At 35.2% G+C, this 18466-nt stretch overlaps 4 protein-coding genes across 4 annotated transcripts; 2 read left to right on the forward strand and 2 right to left on the reverse strand.

Moving 5' to 3' along the window:
• The first annotated feature begins 1248 nt into the window (after positions 1–1248).
• Positions 1249–4954, forward strand: LOC132176117 (uncharacterized membrane protein At4g09580). The gene is made up of 4 exons (XM_059588245.1): positions 1249–1701; positions 3481–3751; positions 3836–4006; positions 4364–4954. The coding sequence occupies exons 1-4, from the start codon at positions 1496–1498 to the stop codon at positions 4487–4489; spliced, it is 774 nt and encodes a 257-aa protein (XP_059444228.1). The 5' UTR covers positions 1249–1495; the 3' UTR covers positions 4490–4954.
• A 1018-nt stretch (positions 4955–5972) lies between these two features.
• Positions 5973–9829, reverse strand: LOC132175727 (uncharacterized). Its single transcript, XM_059587754.1, has 6 exons — positions 8824–9829; positions 8638–8696; positions 8114–8183; positions 7866–7991; positions 7639–7767; positions 5973–6627 (listed from the first exon to the last, which is right to left on the reverse strand). Exons 1-6 carry the CDS (start codon positions 9742–9744, stop codon positions 6136–6138), a joined length of 1797 nt encoding a protein of 598 aa, XP_059443737.1. The 5' UTR covers positions 9745–9829; the 3' UTR covers positions 5973–6135.
• A 4958-nt stretch (positions 9830–14787) lies between these two features.
• On the forward strand, positions 14788–15914 carry LOC132176671 (putative glucan endo-1,3-beta-glucosidase GVI). The gene is made up of 2 exons (XM_059588942.1): positions 14788–14857; positions 14962–15914. Exons 1-2 carry the CDS (start codon positions 14788–14790, stop codon positions 15912–15914), a joined length of 1023 nt encoding a protein of 340 aa, XP_059444925.1.
• A 1451-nt stretch (positions 15915–17365) lies between these two features.
• On the reverse strand, positions 17366–17812 carry LOC132174109 (RING-H2 finger protein ATL14-like). Its single transcript, XM_059585810.1, has one exon. The coding sequence runs from the start codon at positions 17810–17812 to the stop codon at positions 17366–17368; it is 447 nt and encodes a 148-aa protein (XP_059441793.1).
• Between the last annotated feature and the right edge of the window lie 654 nt (positions 17813–18466).

Consider the following 18466-nt stretch of genomic DNA (forward strand, 5'->3'; position numbering starts at 1 on the left):
TAATCGTTTATCTATGTTTTTACTAGTTTTTATCTTTTTTAATGTTGGCAATCATCTTTTTCTCCTATATAACTATATTTTATCATAATATTTTTGTCATTTATACTTTTATAGTTATTCTTAAGAAATAACTATTTCTCTTGTGTATGTAATTAGTCATTTCCATTATTCTCAAGAATAAACTCCTACCGAACAAGAGAATAATTATTCCATTAGAGTCCATTTCACAAATCAAATCATTCTTTTACACTTTATAGTTATTTTACTAAAAGCCTGCACAATGACTAATAATATTTGTATGCCATCACTATCCCTCTACCTTTATTTTATTATTATTATTATTATTTTTTATTTTTTTAATATGTCCGCACAAGAGTGAGGAGAAAGATTCAAACTAGTGATTTTCGTTTCATTAGACGTAATTCCAGTCGATTAAACTACCTCTTGGAAACACTTTCATTTCATTAGATGTGATCTCAGCCGATTAAACTACATCTTGAAGACCTATCGCTCTGCCTTTTAATAGAGGATGTAGTTCGAAATTATAAAATATCAAATCAAGCAATAGTACGCATTGTAAAATTGAATAAGAGTTTGGTTAAAGTATGAAGAAAAGAATGTACCCCATAAGTCATATCTATTTAAATACAAAAGAAAAATTCATGAAATATTATAATTTATTTAAAAATTATAACTATTAAGATTTTTTTTTTTTGAATAAAACTATTAAGATTATTAAAAGTGAATCGTTGATATACTATTAATTAATTAAATTTGTACTTAAAACTTTTTTACTAATTATAAACCGTCACATAAATTTATTTAAAAATTTATAGTAAAAATTATAATACTTGTAATAATATCGTAAAATACAATATGATTTTCATGCAATGCCTTTCATGTTTGAGGATGTGTGAAGGGAGGGGAATTGAATGGAAGTTATATAGTCTGGTAAAACTTCCACCTAACCCATTGATACCGACTCTTCAATCTTCATAATTGAGAGAACAAGAAGAAAAAAAAAAAAAAAAAAAAGGAAAAAAAAACTTAACAAACTGAGAAAGAAAATCAGTATACTTTATTTTCTTTTTTTGTAGAAATTAGGCGATAATTATTTACATTAAAAATAATGATAAAAAGATTTATTATAATAAAATATTTTAAGAATTCTTATGATGATACGATAATAATTAAGAGAAGAAATTATGAAGATGAATAAGCTAAGGAAAAACGTACAAGTTCAAAAGAAATTTTCGGCGATGAGATTTCTTTTTGGTTTTAATCTCTCTAACAGAGCGGCGAATATTCTTTGTCCTTCTCTCTTTCACTCTCTCTCACCATAAGATAAAGAGAGAGAGAAAGGAAAGAAGAGGAGGAGGAAGAAGAAGCATTCAAACAACAATCTCAAGGGAAAGGAAGTGACCCAGAAGCAAGCAAAGCGATTGAGGGGTACCCATTTCCTCGCTCTCTCTCCAAAGGAAAGGAAAAGGAATTTATGGAGATGGGAAAGGGAGAGAAGAGCAGTGGGGAGGTGGAGGCTGTGGCATCGAAGTTTCCATTGAGCGTTTGGGAGGTGGCGGCGGCTTCCACCGTGGTGTTGGGCTTCGTGGTGGGTCTTCTCTGTGTGTACCTGACCATGCCAGCATCTGATTACAGCTTCCTTAAGCTCCCTCGTACCCTCGAAGATCTTCAAATCCTCCGGTAATTTTTCTTATTATCGTTTTTTCCCTTTCGTTTTTTATTTCCATTTTGGAGAAATTATAACTTTTTTGGGGGGAGTATTGTAATTTAATGATTGCATGAACCAAAATTGGTTCTATATGCAAGAAAATTTCCTTGGAGACATGGGATTGGGGTCTCGGAGAAAAAAAAAATTTGAATTTTCAAGGGATTTTATTTTCAGGAACTCGTTTTTATTGGGAGATTTGGTTTTGTGATTGAATCTGATCAAGGATCTAATTTTATGAGTTTATTATGATTTTTGGGGTCATAATGCATCACGATGGAGGTGGGGTATTGAGAATGTTAGCATTTCTGCTTGTGGGTCTGATTTGGGTTTTTTGCATGAATGAATGTTGGTCTATCACAGCTCTATTTCAGCAGAAACTGAGTAGAGAAGCATTGGTTTTAGATGTAAAGCATTTTTTTTTTTCCTTTTGCCAGATATAACTCAATTAAAAAGTTATGATTTTTTCCTAGATTTCTAAAGCATTGTAAATTTTTTCTTGATTAATTGAAAGTAGTAGAAAAAAAACTGGTTAATATGAAAAAGATAATGGGTTTGCTTTCTCACTTGGATTTGAGCAAGATTTTTTACATTTTCTTCAGTCTAGATCACGCTAGTAAACGTACTTGATTATCTGAATTGAAATTGTGGGTTGAATTGAAATTGGCTTGGAGAACTAGTCAACGTACTTGTTTATCTGATTCAGGTTATTGTAAGGTTAACACCTGTATAATGACTCTTCATTTTGGCTTATCATGGATTCCTTGGCTTGCCTCTACTCACTACCATCTAATTGGAATTAGAAATAGAAATAAAGTTCATATGGAAAGTATCCTAGTCTTCAAGTACGATCAGCAGCAGTTTGGTGGGTCAGCATGTTTGAGCTTAGTGCTGTAATTGTAGACTTGATGGTCTCCAGAAAGATTTTCTAGACAAAAATAGATTGGTTGTTGACTCGTTGTTCCTCCCCTCATATTGGTTTTTTTGTCCCCTTTATTTTCTTAAGCAACGTGTGGATGCAGAATACCAATTCATTTGCCAAAAAAAAAAAAAAGTTGTTCCTTATACCTACTAGGTTGTGCAGACAGATAAGTTACTTTCCTCTGCCTTGTGTGTTTAGGACGTTGAATTGGATTCTAGGGTAATTTGGATAGATATTTGATATTAGGTACCAAATGTTCTCCTAGATAGGACACTTGGTCAGCTTAATGTGGTACGGATGCCACTGAACGGAAGGAGGATGAGGGCAACTAAGTTGTGCATACATAAGTTTGTTGCCTGTGGTGAAATGAATGAGCATTTGACTGAAAAAGAGGTCAATTACCCAGTGCTGTTCCTTCCTAAGTGGGCTCTTAGGATGCTTGGATTTGGTCCTACCATATTTTACATGAACTGGCCACTCTCAAGATTCAATTGCACACACTTGCATTGAACAGCCTGAAACTTTACCATTACACCGCACAATGGCCCCTAGTATTTGACTGAATGTTAGAAAAATTATGGAAGTCAACCTACCTTTGGCACTTTGCTGGAGTTACAATCATCTTGTAGCTATTGACAGATGCGATCTGATATACATTGCTAGTACTTTATTTTTATGTTTCTTTTATGGATCTTAGCTTTGTTCTTGTTATCAGAAAACTTTCCCCTTGATTGGAGATGATATTTGTCCCCTGCTATTAGTGCTTGATTTATGCAGAGATTGTGGAATGCTACATTGATAATTCTTTTTGTTTCCCCTTCTTGTTCCATAGAGATCACCTAGAGAGTTACACAAGTGACTATACTGCACAAGTCCTGGTTGGGTACTGCATGGTTTATATTTTCATGCAGACATTTATGATTCCGGGGACTGTGTTCATGTCATTGCTGGCCGGAGCCCTTTTTGGAGTCTTCAAAGGTGTAGCTCTGGTTGTCTTCACTGCCACTGCTGGTGCTTCTTCATGCTATTTCTTATCAAAGATGATTGGCCGGCCTATTCTCTCCTGTCTTTGGCCTGACAAGCTAAAGTTCTTTCAAGCCCAGGTGAATCTCAATTCCCCTGGTAACTGCTTTGGCTCTATTAATTATCAGGTTGTAACAAGATTATTACTATTTTTTTACTTCCAGGTGGCTAAAAGAAAAAAGCGTCTGTTGAACTACATGCTTTTTCTAAGATTGACTCCGACATTGCCAAATACGTTTATCAATTTTGCTTCTCCAATTGTTGATGTGCCGTATCATACTTTTTTACTGGCAACCTTAGTCGGCCTCATACCTGCGGCTTTTGTCACTGTCAGGGTAATTTATCTTTTGAATATTGTAAAACCTTGAATGTTTGTGTTTAATACTGATCTAGGCAGCGAAAGTTTGTGGTCATAGCACCAACTGAATTTAGGGTTGCCTCATATGAGGTTTTGTGAACATCATTATCTTATTGTCTAGTTTGTTTTGGGGGAACCCAGTTGACTTCTATGCAAGAAGTCAGGGAGCCCAAGCCATCAAGTGAGATTTTCAGGTCTTGATTAGTTGAACAAGCTACACTACAAATAGTTTATTCTGTGTTCTTGGATTATTAGGCTCTAATATCACTCATGTAGGAATTTACGTTCTATTGGTAGTGCTTAAATATTACTGACTCTCTTGGTATATATGCAGGCTGGACTAACTCTTGGAGAGTTGCAATCCATAGGGGATCTCTATGACTTCCAATCAATTGCTACTCTATTCCTCATTGGAATTGTCTCTGTTACCCCCACCCTGGTGGGCAAGAGTACACCGTAGCAATCTACTGGCCAAATTGGCTTAACGTACAAGGGGGCCCTTGTTTTCCTGGCGGCCATTTGAGTTTCACTACATTTCTGTACAGAACAGCCTCAAATAAAAAACAATATATGGCTGCCTATCAGCTTGTGGATTTCATTGCCGATGCTGTAGCCACTGGAGATGATAATGTGGGGAAGTTGCAGGCTGAAATTGCTACGTTGTGTTATGTTTATTGTTGCGTTTCTGAGGCGAGGCGTGGCGGTTGGAAGTTAAATTCAGTTTCAATTTAAGTATCAAATCTGCAGATTTAGAGATGTATATTGTTGTTAGTGAAACATTGTGTAAAATGACAGCCTCTCTGTTGGGGTAGATTTATCATAGTTTTATGTTTTTCATCGATTGTTTCTGGGCGTCGTCTGCAAATGGGACATGTAGGTGATTTATTAGATACTTAGAAATGAATTGGTTGAAATTGGCAGATTACGACTTTGTTTGTGGCGCTGATTGGTTGCGCTTGATCCCATGTTTTGTGCTCAAGTCCTTGAAGAGAATTTGTTACCTTTTTTTTCAACTGGGGAAAGAAGATAATTTTATTTAAAATAGAGAAAATTACTTATTTAGTCCTTGGGTTGTAACTGTACCAAACCAACAGACCTAAAAGCGAGTTGAGTGGCTAATTCCATTAGATGTTCATGAATGAATAACAAACTTGGGTTGGTCGAAATATAATATCACATGCTAATTATATTTTTGGTGATTTACTAATTGGTTTCTTCGTTTCCTATATTTCTAATTTAGTTAGATTGTGGTCAACGTTATCCTCCCCTTTTGGTAATGTGTTCGTAAAGTATATTCTTCATTTCCGTAATGCACTTGTTAAAGTTTCATGGTCAATCTCATTCCTCTTCAGGCAATGTACTTGTTGTTGAGTGTACTATTCCTTCACGTTATACACTTATTAGGTGTCAATGTGTCATGTGACGTAGTATATTATCTTTAAACAACCCAATTCTATTTTTATTCAAGTGAAAAAATTAAACTAAATTAAATATTTGAATTAGAAAAGAGAGAGTATGACCTGGTATTGATGGATCAAGTAGAAAAAAAAAAAAAAAAAATGGCACCAATAACATAACAAAAACCAATTGCAAATCACATCAGAATCAACTAATCAAAGACAATAATTGTTTTCTTATACAGATATGTGAGTACGTCTATAAAGGAACAACTGGCAGCAAACAAGAGAAATGCTATTTTTTCTATTCTTTCAACTCTTATCTATAATAACAGATCTCTTAACAACATGTATGTTGTATTCCGGGAATTAGCTTTAATTTACCATTGAAGAAAAGTAGTCTGAATAGTTGAATTACTTTCGAAATCATTATCAAACATACCAATATATGATTTTAAATTGAAAAGAGGAAAAGTTTAAAAGGAATATGAACAAGGAAATACAAAGCATTAAAAAAAACAAAAAATTATTCCAATAGTTTTGTGATTCAAGCAACTTTTACTTTCCATTGCAATAAAAAGAATTTCCAAATAGTTAATTAATACACCCAAGCAGGGTGCAAGGATGACACCTAAAAAACAGGGAGTTGATACACCCATGTCTTAATCCTCTTCAACATACAACATCAACAGCATCTCTTTTCGTATTCCTACTTAAATTTCTTGGCCTTCTTGTTCCGCTGGAAGCTCTCGGGAGTTCGGCTATCTAGCTTGCGTTTCATCCCTGCTCCTCTTGAACCACCACCATCCTTGAGCACGTTTGCTTTTGCCTTTCTGGCAGCAACCGATGGTCTTTTCCCATGCCGTTCTTTTGGCTTCACCCCTTTCTGACTCTTAGAATTCAGACTGCCTGGCCTGATGAACTTTCTTTTCTCCTGATGAACTTTCTTTTGGACACCAGATTTGCTTGCACGCAAGCCCTGGTAGGACGACACGGGGGGAGGAGCCTTCATATTTGCCCTCTTACTGCTCTCTGGAGTCCTAGGATCCAGTGCCAGCCTCTTGGCAGGAGAATTGGCGGCCTGAGCAGATGATGGATTTGATCTCTTAGATGGGGTGGAACTTTTTGTTGCATGGAAGACCCTCAGCTCTCGATCCCGAAGCTTCAAGTTCCGTTTCTTAACAACCAAATTTGCAGCTTCCTACAAATACAACATGTAAATTGTGGTGTAATTACTTAATGGCTATACAATATTTTAAAAATAACAATGGAACTTTAGAAAATTTCATGAACATTCTAAATATTCAGTTACAGGTTCATCAGGTTTTCCTGCTTCTCAGTCTACATTTGCCCCTAAGTTAATCACAGTTCTTTTAACTATCTTTAACCTTTACAAAAAGCATTGCAGCCATCGTTCACAAGGAGATGAAGGCAAGCTCTCCTAGAACCCTTCTAGCAAAATCTGTATGCCTATGGAGTTTGGGAGAAGATTGGGGGAAGACTCTAGGAAACTAATCCCACCAATTAAATCTTGCCAGCTAAGAGAAAATCATGCAAGATATTGTAAAAAAAAACAGTCAAGATATTCCAACCAATTCTATCCCAAGCAATTCCCTTTACTGATAATACCCTACCTTTATCTCCAAATACGACTCCAATTGACATCACAAAACAAAGAAAATGAAGCATTTCAGATGGAAGTCTCAACCTCCAAAGATGTCCACAAACATTTAATGACACAACAAAGTTGCAAGCCTTTAGAAATACTTCCACAACTGAGTTGTTAAGAAGAATTCTGCCGAAAAAAAGACAAGTCCCTACGACCATCCCTTGCTGTGAATTATAGATCTCAACTCCAACTCTCATGGTATCCATGTTAAGGTGACATCCCGTGGTGAGTGGTAACATTAAATTATGTGTCAGACTGGATACACAATAGTAAACTTTGTATAATAGCATAAGAATACCAAAACAGAAGCAAACGCCAATAGCATTGAAATTAGAGAAGATCGCAAGCAGTTTTGAACTTTCTTCAACTCGCATAAACATTACTTCAGGAGTAACTCAATTTCAACTAAGTATGAAGGTACAAATTCCATAATTATTCTCGCTACAATGGTTTTAAGCATTTTACAAACTCATCAAGCATCCACAAATAGATAAAAGAATTTCAATGAAACTAACTGCTAAATATGAGATTAAAAGATCATACCCTTGTTTTAAACAAGACATAGGCAATACCCTTTCCGAGATGCATATGAGGATGTCTAATGACCCGAATGGCTTCAATGGAGGATCCCACATTGTCAATACCAGAAAACAACCGATAAAGTTCTTCATCCTGTAAAATAATGAAAAAGGAACATATGTCCAGACTTCAATAACAACACAAGTATAATTATGAGCACATACATACAAAAATCAATGTAAGTAAATTACCTTTACATCATATGGGAGGTTACCCACAAAAACAGTTCTCTTGTTATCATAAAGTGAATCATTCTCCCCTTTCAGCTTCTTACGAGGCGGGCATGCCCTATCAACACGGATGTGATTTCCTCCAACCTATCATCAGTTAAAGAAAACATCAACACCTAGTAACTTACACTAAAAAATTAAAATGGCATAAATATTAAATTTCACACAGAACATGATGCTGATTGCCAAGACTTGAGATAAGAACATACCACAGCCATGTTATGGGAGAGAGAAGCGTTAGTGGATTCCTCAGTTTTAAAAACAATGTAAGCATGGACACTGCAATAAGAAGCTTTGCCATAAGCAAAATGACAGATGAAGAAACAACAAAAAATTAAAAAGAACATATAATAGCATCAACAACAAATCATAGCAATCGTGTTTCAATTATCAATTAATCGATGTAAAGGAAAGACTACCTTCTTCAGCTTAAACATAAATTCTATGTAGAAGCTATCGATAAGGAAAAGCATATTGCCTCATTCATGTAAAGATAGAAAATTTATTTTCGACTGAAAAAGATGAAATTACCAAGATAAATAAAAAGAAACGAAAATTTCAATACAGTAAAGCAAAGTCAAAAAAAAATATATACAACCAACCAACCCAAAATCAATGGTCAACATAAAATGAGTACCAAAACGATAAAAAGCTTAAAATGAAAACATTCAAACAAGTTTAATCAGCCAAACTAGTAGAAAATCCAAACAACAATGAGATTCAAAATCCTCACCTGTCAGCAGTTTCATTGATTTGCTTTGTAATGATCGCTTCCTTTCTCGGCCTTTTAGTCTGCAAAACAAAAATCATTGGCATAAATCACATATCTGTTTAATATTACAACTTATTAAGGAAATAAAATATAGGGTTTCTAACATCCATTTCTCGAATTGTTTGAACACAATCATGGAACACTCACATCCAAGATGGGCACGGAGCGGATCCTCACAGACTCCACCTCCCCAAATTGTTTGAATTCCTTAACAAGAGCCTTCTTCTTCACCTTTAGCGGCAAGTTCCCAACAAACACAGTCCTCAAAAGCTTGCTCTCGTCGTCATAACCTTCAGGCGAAACCACCAAATCCTCCACATTATCCACTGTTTTCCTCTTCTCCCCCACAAGTTTCTTCTTCTCTCTCTCCTCTTCCTCCGCCGCCACGCCGTACTTCTTCGCCTCGTATTCTCTCTCAAGCTCATCTCTCTTCCTCTTCTTCTTCGCACCCAAAATAGTGTTCTCTCCGTCCGATTTGGGACCCAACTTAGAGCCGTTCCCTTCGTCTTTCTTCAATGCCCCATCGGACTCAGAACCCAAATTAGGTTCTCTATCATTTTCGTTCTCAAGATTAGGGTTTTGGGGTTTCTTCCCTTTGTCTTTCTTCGACGGCCCATTTGACCCAGAAGCCAAATTAGGGTTTCCACCCTTGTCGCCCTCAAACGCACCGTTAGATTCAGCTCCAAGATTCGGTTTTTGTGGTTTCTCTTCCTTTGCTTTCTTCGCCCTCAATGGTGCCTCCGAAGCTTCAGGGATCGTATACGAATCGAGACTAGGGTTAGGATTTTTCTCCTTGCCCCTATTCCTCTTCTTCTTCGGCTCACCGTCAAGATTAGAGTTTTCAAAGACGACGTCGTTGGGGCTTCTGAGAGACTCAGCCGGAGCAAACCCCAATGATTCTTGGGGCTTTCTCCGATAGGGGTTGCTTTCAGAGAAGATGGAAACGGCAGCGTTTCGGTCGTCCGTGGCGTCGCCGAATAGGGTATTGAAAATGCCCGACGAGGACGGAACGGCGTCGCTTTGGGGAGACTCCTTTGGTTCTTTGGCTTTAGGTTTCAGCTTTCCCATTGTTTCTTTAGGTTTTGGTTCGAAACCGATGCGAACAGAGACGTTGAATTGAATTTGAAGAGGGACGGTGTAAATTGAAATTATCAGGACCGGGCTGGTTTATACTTTATAACCTCAACGCTTTTCGTTTTCCTCTTTAATATTTTAGAATTTACAAATTACAATTTTCATCAAAATTGCAACAATAAGAAAAATTATCCTTATTTTTAACTAACATTATGGATTTAATTTTTTAGTTATTTTGATTTCTGAAACTTTTAGACCAACAAGTGAATTTAACTTTGATAATCAATTATTTTTGTATAATTTTTTCTTCACGATTACTATCTCGGACGAAAAACTATAGGATTTTGTTTTTTAGTTTATATGATAAAAACTTTGAAATACAGGAAAACTTTAATTACTCTCTCCTTCAATTACACCCACCTAATAATTTTCTTTTTTGTGCCCGCCAATAAGAAGCTGCCATCTTGAATTATTACATAAACCCAAATAATAACAAAAACACTAGATTATTTAGGTTTATTCAATTTTTTTTTTTTAAATTTTTTTTTAAGAATATGGGAAGGGCTGGGGGTGGCCCACGCGGCCACCTCCGGCAGATATGGGGTGGCCTGCGCAGCCACCCAGCCAATGTGGGTGGCTCGCCGGCCACCCCAAGTGGGCTAGGGGTGGCCGCGCGGTCACCTCCGCCAATTTGGGGTGGCTTGTCGGCCACTCCAAATGGGCTGGGGTGGTGGTGCAGCCACCACTGCCACCCCAGCCCTCTACACAATCTTTAAAAAGAAAAAAAAAAATAAAAAAATCATAATAATTTAGTGTTTTGATGCTTATTTTATTTGGTAAAATAATCTTACGTGGCCATTTTCTATTGGTGGGCACTTATAGAAGTCGCTCTTGTTAGATTAATAATAAAAATCATACCCAAAGTTTGGAAAGTTATCTAAAAGTTAATTTCATATTTCAAGAACTAAATTAATTTTTAGTTCAAGAGAGTGAGATTATAAAGAGCCGAAATAATTTTTTTAAAAAAAAACTTTAGAAAGTTTTATGAACTTTCACACGCTTTGAGGTGATTCTAAAGATAAAATTTTTTTAATTTTATTATTTGAACTTTTAATTTGATGCAATTTATTCATTTCATTAGGATTTAAAGTTAAATTATAACAAGGCTATCGAAAATTTCAACATACCCTTTGAACTTTTTTTATTTCCTGAATTATGTTTGGGTTGGACAATGCAAAATCCAATCCAATTTTTTCAATCCAAATCAATTCGCACACAAAAACTAAAGGCAGAATAGCCATCAAGCTTAATTAGAAAAGTCAAGAAAAACAATGTTCCTACGAGTGTCAAAAAGATGTTGTACACGTGTTCCATTAGTATATATCTATTTTTCTCAGGTAAAAAACATAAAAAGAAGTTGAGACAAATAAAAAAGTCAGGATATTGCTAGGAGCAAGGACCTGGGACGGCTCTAGCTCTGTCGTGATCGACCTCGTCTCAAAAAAAAAAAAAAAAAAAAAAAAGAGAGAGAGAGAGAGAGAAATTAAGAAAGAGAAATGAAATCTATATTAGGATTATCCTTTGAGCAATAATTTATAATGACTCGACCATCAAAATCTATCTCATCCAAACATGAATTGGTATGTTTGATGGTGGTTTTGAGAGTATTTTTAAGTTTTGGTTTGAAAAAAAAAATGTTTTTTTTTTTTTTTGAGTTCAAATTTGAAAAATGTTGTATTTGAATTGTTTGTTAATGATTTTATCAAAAAGTAAATTTTTTATTTTAAATTGACAAACGAAGGGTCATCTTGTTTTTTATTGATATAAACCGTTGTTAGTGATCCTCACCCTTGCTGGGCTAGCTAGGGACTGTCCGTCGGTGGCCTCCTTAAAGGAGGGACTAACCATCGGCAATGCCAATGGTAGTCCTCGGTAACCCAATTCACCGAGAAGTGAGCTTTGTTACGCCTTACGCAAATATATATTTTTTAATAAAATAAAAAAAAAGAGAAATAAATAGCCACTTTATTTAACCTTTCATTTGCACTTTTTTTTTTTTTTTTTTTTGACATGTTCATTTGCACTTATGCTTATCTTACCATTAAACAAGGACTCCATTTAAAAAAAAAAAAAAAACCATTAATGAGCAATGACATATATATTTAACATTGTTGACATGTAAGAATAAATTTGGAAAAACAAAAAAAATTCTTACGAAACAGGGATCTTCAAAGTGCAAACAACATTAGGAGGGAATTAAGTAAAAGCAACTAAATTACTAATTAATTCCCAACCAAAAAAATTCACAATCCATCTTTCAAACAAGATTATCTCCATGAACATTATGCGTTATTGCATGATTATCTTCTAGGGAACGACGGCAAACGGGGCAAGTAAGATTCCGGCGCTCCAGCCAAGCATCAATGCACGGCACATGGAACTCGTGGTTGCAGTGAGGAAACACTCGGCACCATTCCCCATCCTTGAATTCTTCCAAGCAAATCACACACTTGTCACCGCCGTATTCGTTGTCGCCGCCGTTGCTAATTTTCACCATAACAGCCGGCATAAGTTGATCAATTTGATGGGGCTTGATTCTTGGCCGAGCAAGACAATCAAATAATATAGTTAATATTAGGTATATGATCCTCTCTAGCAAACAGAAAAAAAACAACAGAAATAGAAAAAAAATGAGATCACGCCGCCAACCCCCGCCAACCCTCGTATTGGGAGTGGGAGGATCAAGAGAATATTGATGATCCATCGTTCCTAAAATTCTTGCCTCTTTTTAGTAGAAAAAAGTTTGTGGGCTCTTGTCTACGTACGTTGACCGAGTATATATAGTGGGTAAACTTTTGTTTGGAAAATACAAGTCAATTCGGATAGAAACTTTGTTTCTAGGTTAATTAGGACTGAACATCTCTTCAAACTAGGTTGTCCAAATTTGAGAGGGAAAGGGTTGGCGGGATTTGATCGAGTAGTGGTAGGAATACTTTTTATTTTTTATTTTTATTTCCAAATCAAAATTTAATAGTGATTTATTTCAAATTTAATAATGATAATTTCAAAAAGGTGAAAATACATTTAGCCCCTTAAACTATCACCCATTTACTTACACTTTTAAACTTTAAAAAGTTATATTATGGCCTTTCATATTACCACTACTTATCAAATTAGATATTTTTGCATTTTTCTTCCCAAAATATCATTAGATTTATTAAAAAATATCAATTTGAAAAAAAATTAAAATGATTTAAAAAAAAATTAAATAAAAACACCCAAAAAGGATGGCGTTTTCATATATATTAATTAACCCCCTTAATTTTTTTTTTTTTAAAAAAATTTATTTATTAATCAAAGGTATTTTGGGAAGAAAAATTAAAATGTACTGTCAAACAATTGACACACAATGAGGTAGTATATGAGGCCTCCTTTTCACTTTTTAAAGTTTGAAGACATAATTGCAAAATGAATAATAGTGTTAAGAGGGTTAAAATATATTTTTTCCTTTTAAAAGTTACAATCAACTTTGCAATAATAAAAATATAGTACTTACCATTACTCATGCGAGTCACATGCTAGAATCTAGATGGACTCCCACCCTAGACTAGTTAGAACAATGGACCCCGCAACCCACTCTAGGGTGTTATAATTTATGTGAAATTCTAATTTTAGAAAATTTCAATCCTTTTGTTTATGTTTAATGTCTTTCCTCAATTAGGACCGTAATAATTTTTAATTTTTATGTTTGGTTTCTAACTCACATTTTCATTAAAACATACTAATTAAGTTAAGAATGACAGCTCTCTTTATTCCTCAATATATAATTACATCGTTTTTCTTAAAATCAAGATCACGTAACTGATAAACTTTAGAGATGAGTTCAGACATTTCCAATTTGGAAAAGCTTTGCTTGTTTGGAGTCTATTTTGTTGTATTCGTTTTTTTTTTTTTTTTCCAAAAATTCTAAAAATAAAAAATAAAAAATAAAATATTTTGAAAATAATATTTGAATAGTTTGAAAAACTAGAAAACAAAATTCGGAAGTTTGGAAAGTTATTTAAGAGTTAATTTCATATTTCAAAAACTAAATTAATTTTTAATTCATGTTTGGATGAGATAGATTTTGATGGTCGAGTCATTAATTATTGCTCAAAGGATAATCCTAATATATATATATATATATTTCTCTTTCTTTCTTTTTTTTTTGTTGCCACGATGTCGACTAGGACTCTAGAGCCGTCGTCCCAGGTCCTGAGAAAAATAAATTCTTTATTTATTTTGTTGTCTTTGTTGTCTCAACTTCTTTTTATTTTTTTACCATAGCCTGAGAAAAATAAATATATACTAATGGAACACGTGTGCAACATATTTTTGACACTCGTAGGAACATTGTTTTTCTTGACTTTTCTAAGCTTGATGACTATTCTCTCTTTAGTTTTTGCATGTGTGAATCGTATATTTTTGCTGTGCCGAATCTTCCGATTGATTTGGATCGAAAAAAATTGGATTGGATTTTGCATTGTCCAACCCAAAGATAAATTCAGTAAATAAAAAAGTGGAGAGTATTTTAATATTTTTTTTATAGAATTCCTTAGGATTTAAGGTGGAGGGAATAGAAATTAAAAGTTATTAAAAAATTTTTAACTTTGAGGTATCATATCAAAACACGTAAAAATTGATGAAATATTGTGAAGTTTTTCTTATTTTTTATTATTATTTCGGCTGTTTATATATTCTCACTCTCTCAAACTCTGTAATGGGTGTTTTGGTGCATGTATTTTCTTGGTTTCTTTGTGTGTCTTGTATTACATGGGTTTAGTTAGCTTTAAAAAGTTGGATGAATTCTTTAATTCACCCAAGTTGGCCGGGTTTCTTTGTGTGTCTTGTATCATGAAAGGTGCTCATACGTACATATAATTATCAAATCACTTTCATACTATTTCCCCCCACTATATATACGTTTTTTTCGGAACAATATTTCATCGTCAGCTCCCAACAATCACTGTTTTGTTTAGAGCAAAAAGTAGCTGGAAAATGGGTCGACCTTTTTGCTGCATAACTGCCTTATATTTTCTGCTAATCTTCAATCTTACTATATCAACTGGTATATATATACATATATATTCGCTTTATTACATATATAGCTATAGAGTTGGAACAATTTTCCATATATGTTTGATCAATTAACGTTGTTTAATCTTGACACAGAAGCTGGAATTGTCGGAGTAAATTATGGGATGCAGGGGAACAACCTCCCGCCACCAATCCAGGTTGTTGCACTCCTGAAATCAAGGCGTATAACACGGCTTCGCCTTTTCCACCCCATTCATGACGCCCTTCAAGCTTTACAGAATTCAGGAATTGAAGTCATCCTTGGAACATTAAACCAGGATCTCCAAATGCTTGGGAGCGACCTTTCATTCGCCAAAAACTGGGTTAACACCAATGTGATTCCATATTCCAAAACGATTCGTTTTCGTTGCCTATCGGCCGGCAACGAAGTCATCCCCGGCGACTTGGCAGCCTATGTTTTTCCGGCCATGAAGAATCTAAAAGCAGCATTAGATGCCGCTGAAGTAGCCTATAATATCCCAGTAAGTACTTGCACGTCAACCGCGATTCTCGGGCTTTCATACCCTCCTTCAAAAGGGGAATTTTCGAAAGATGTGATTTCTGTGATGAGATCAATAGCAGGTTTCTTGGCAGCAAATGGAAGCCCTCTGCTTCTGAATGTGTATCCTTACTTTGCATACGTAAATAATCAGCAACAGATTCCGTTATCCTACGCGCTATTTGAGAGCACCAAAGTGGTGGTGAGAGATGGAGGGCTTAAGTATAGGAACCTCTTCGACGCTATGGCCGATGCTGTTTACTCGGCGCTGGAGAAGGTGGGCGGTGGCTCTGTTCCGATTGTTGTGTCGGAGACTGGATGGCCATCCAAAGACGAAAACGGCGGCGTTGCAACCATCGGTAATGCCAGAATGTATAATAAGAACCTGATTGCGCATGTATCAGGGGCTTCTGGTACACCAAAGAGGCCAGGGAATAGCACAGAGTCTTATATTTTTGCCATTTTTAACGAGAATCTCAAGCCTCCGGGGACTGAGCAGAACTTTGGGTTGTTCTACCCCAATATGACAGATGTGTACCCTATTTACTGATTTTACTCATTTGACAGTTGAAATGAATTCGTCTTACATTTTCCTTGTTTGAATTTGTCTTTTTTTGAAGATGAATCATATACTTTTTATACTCTCTAGAAGGGTAGAAGCTCTTGATATTCACACGTACTTTGTTCTTCATCTACAGCAATTTTTTTTTTCTTTTTCTAATCATTTGGTTGAAAGTGAGGGAGTATATGCCGCCCCTACAATCGTGATGTACTCGAAAATTGGCTGCGGCTTTCTTTGCGTGTCTTTTAGTTTTTATAGTGCCATGTGTCCTTTTAGTTTAAAGTCCAATTTTTCAGTGGGACGAAAGCCCACCGTTGGATCAACTGAGTAGTTGATCTCCATTACCATATGATGTGCTGGGCCTGCTGGCTCCTTGGCTTCCCTTGATTTACGTGAAAACAAACCATTAAAATCACACATCCAAATTATGTTTCAAAACAGATTCAGTGTTTTTTGAGAATGAAATCAACTCTACGGCCGTAGCCAACATGTTTTCTGAATTCTGTTTTATATTTTTCGAACTATCCAAATATACTTTCAAAAGCTATTTTAATTTTGAAAACATAAAATAATTACGAAAACAACAGAATAGGCTTACACCAAAAAATAAGTAATTGTGGATTCTTGAAGAAGCATTTTTGGCTTTTTAAATGATAAATGTCATTTTGTATTATCTCTTTCATCTAAAATCAATAATTGAATACGTAGGGCTGAATATTTGAAGAACTCTTTAAAAGTAAAACTATTTTGGAGTAGTCAAACTTAAAAAACTTCATCAACTATAAAAGAATTTGATTACAAATAAGACATGTATGTAACGAATAATACACTTATACGAAACAAACGATCCGTTTGTTTCTACCGCAGTAGCTTCAAAATCTTTGGGCAATTCTTTTATCGAGTTTCCTCTTATAATCTCAAAACTCTGGTGACTAAAGGCTTTTTGTAAAGAAAAACGATTTGCGTGGTTTAACCAAAAAAAAATCTAAGAGATGAGTTGCATGAATGCACGGGAAACAAAGAAACCTTTCTTAACACACTGCATTATGGCCTAAAGGTGTGTCCATGGACGTGTAATAAAAGATTTTGGCTTCGTCGATAAACTGTTAATTGTTAATTTTACCTTTGATAATAAAGTAATAGAGAGACCTATTTTAAACCTAGACAAAACCTAAAACCTTTATTGGACTAAATTCAAATCAAATAAAAACTTAACGACTAAATATAATTTTGCCTTGGAAGTATTATGAAAACTCCTAAGCACAAAACTTGTCTAAACTTAATTCAAATTACATCAAAGTGTTTTAGGCACCAAATTAGCAAACCTAGAATCCAACACATCTTTTACCATATTATCAAGCAACATGGATATTCTTCGATCTCCTACTTTAAACAAGATCACAGAGAAAAAACACATAAAAGTTTACAAAATCAACCGATCATTCAAAGAAGATCATCCCCAGTATAACATTAGCCAATATTGCATGATCATCTTCTAGGGAATTACGGCAAAGTGGGCAACTAAGATTTGGGCACTCCAGCCAAGCATCAATGCACGGCACATGAAACTTGTGGTTGCAGTGAGGAAAGAATCGGCACCATTCCTTATCCTTGAATTCTTCCAAGCAAATCACACAGTTGCGGCCGCCACCATATTCATGGTCGTCACTGCTGCTAATTTGCACCATAACAGGCGGCATAAATTGATCTATTTCATGGTTGTTGACTCTTGGCCCAGCAACAGGAAGGAAGAATGCTTTTAATATTGGGAGTACGAAAGTGTCAAGAAAGTAGGAAAGTAACAGTATAAATATAAAACAACCGATTGCTACATGAAGCTCCAAACTATCTTCGTTATAATTAGGATCAATATATAGAGGATCCATCGTTCCTATGATTCTTGGCTCTTTTTACTAGAAAAAGCTTATGGGTTCTCTTGTCTATGGTGATTATATAGCGGCTAAACCTTTTTTTTTTGGAAGAGGAATATATATAAGTTAAAAAAAAAAAAAAGAAGGTGTATTCTCTGTGAATCTGGATTTCCTTGTCTGCCCAGGAATGGAAGTCGGTCATAAAAGCTGTCACAGGAATTGGACTCGCGGAACCGTACCAGTAGCATGAAAGTGAATTCCTTGGGTCCCAGGTTACCGAGTCCGACAAGTAACTAGCATGTTTTGCTTTCGTGTTTTTGTTTTTTCTGAGCAAATTGAAAAATACACATAAAGAATGAAAATAAGAGTACATTGGGATAGTGCTATCCCTCCTGCCCAACCCTATTGGAATGTTTCTTTAGGATGAATATCCCTTTAAATTAGGCTGGCCAAATTTTAAAAAATGAGATTGTAAGGATAGAGATTTTTAGTAATTTTGCTATCTGAATTGTTTGTAATTGAGACAACAAATGTGAGAGAACCCCTATAAAACTCACATATCTGAATAAGTGATGCTGCACGACTTAGTGAGCTGCAACGAGTAACAACAAGAAAAGAACGGATAAATAATTCTAGATCTTTAGTTTATCAAAGATCTAAGAATTCTTC

This window comes from Corylus avellana, chromosome ca3 (genome assembly GCF_901000735.1).
Source record: "Corylus avellana chromosome ca3, CavTom2PMs-1.0".
Classification (NCBI taxonomy): domain Eukaryota; kingdom Viridiplantae; phylum Streptophyta; class Magnoliopsida; order Fagales; family Betulaceae; genus Corylus; species Corylus avellana.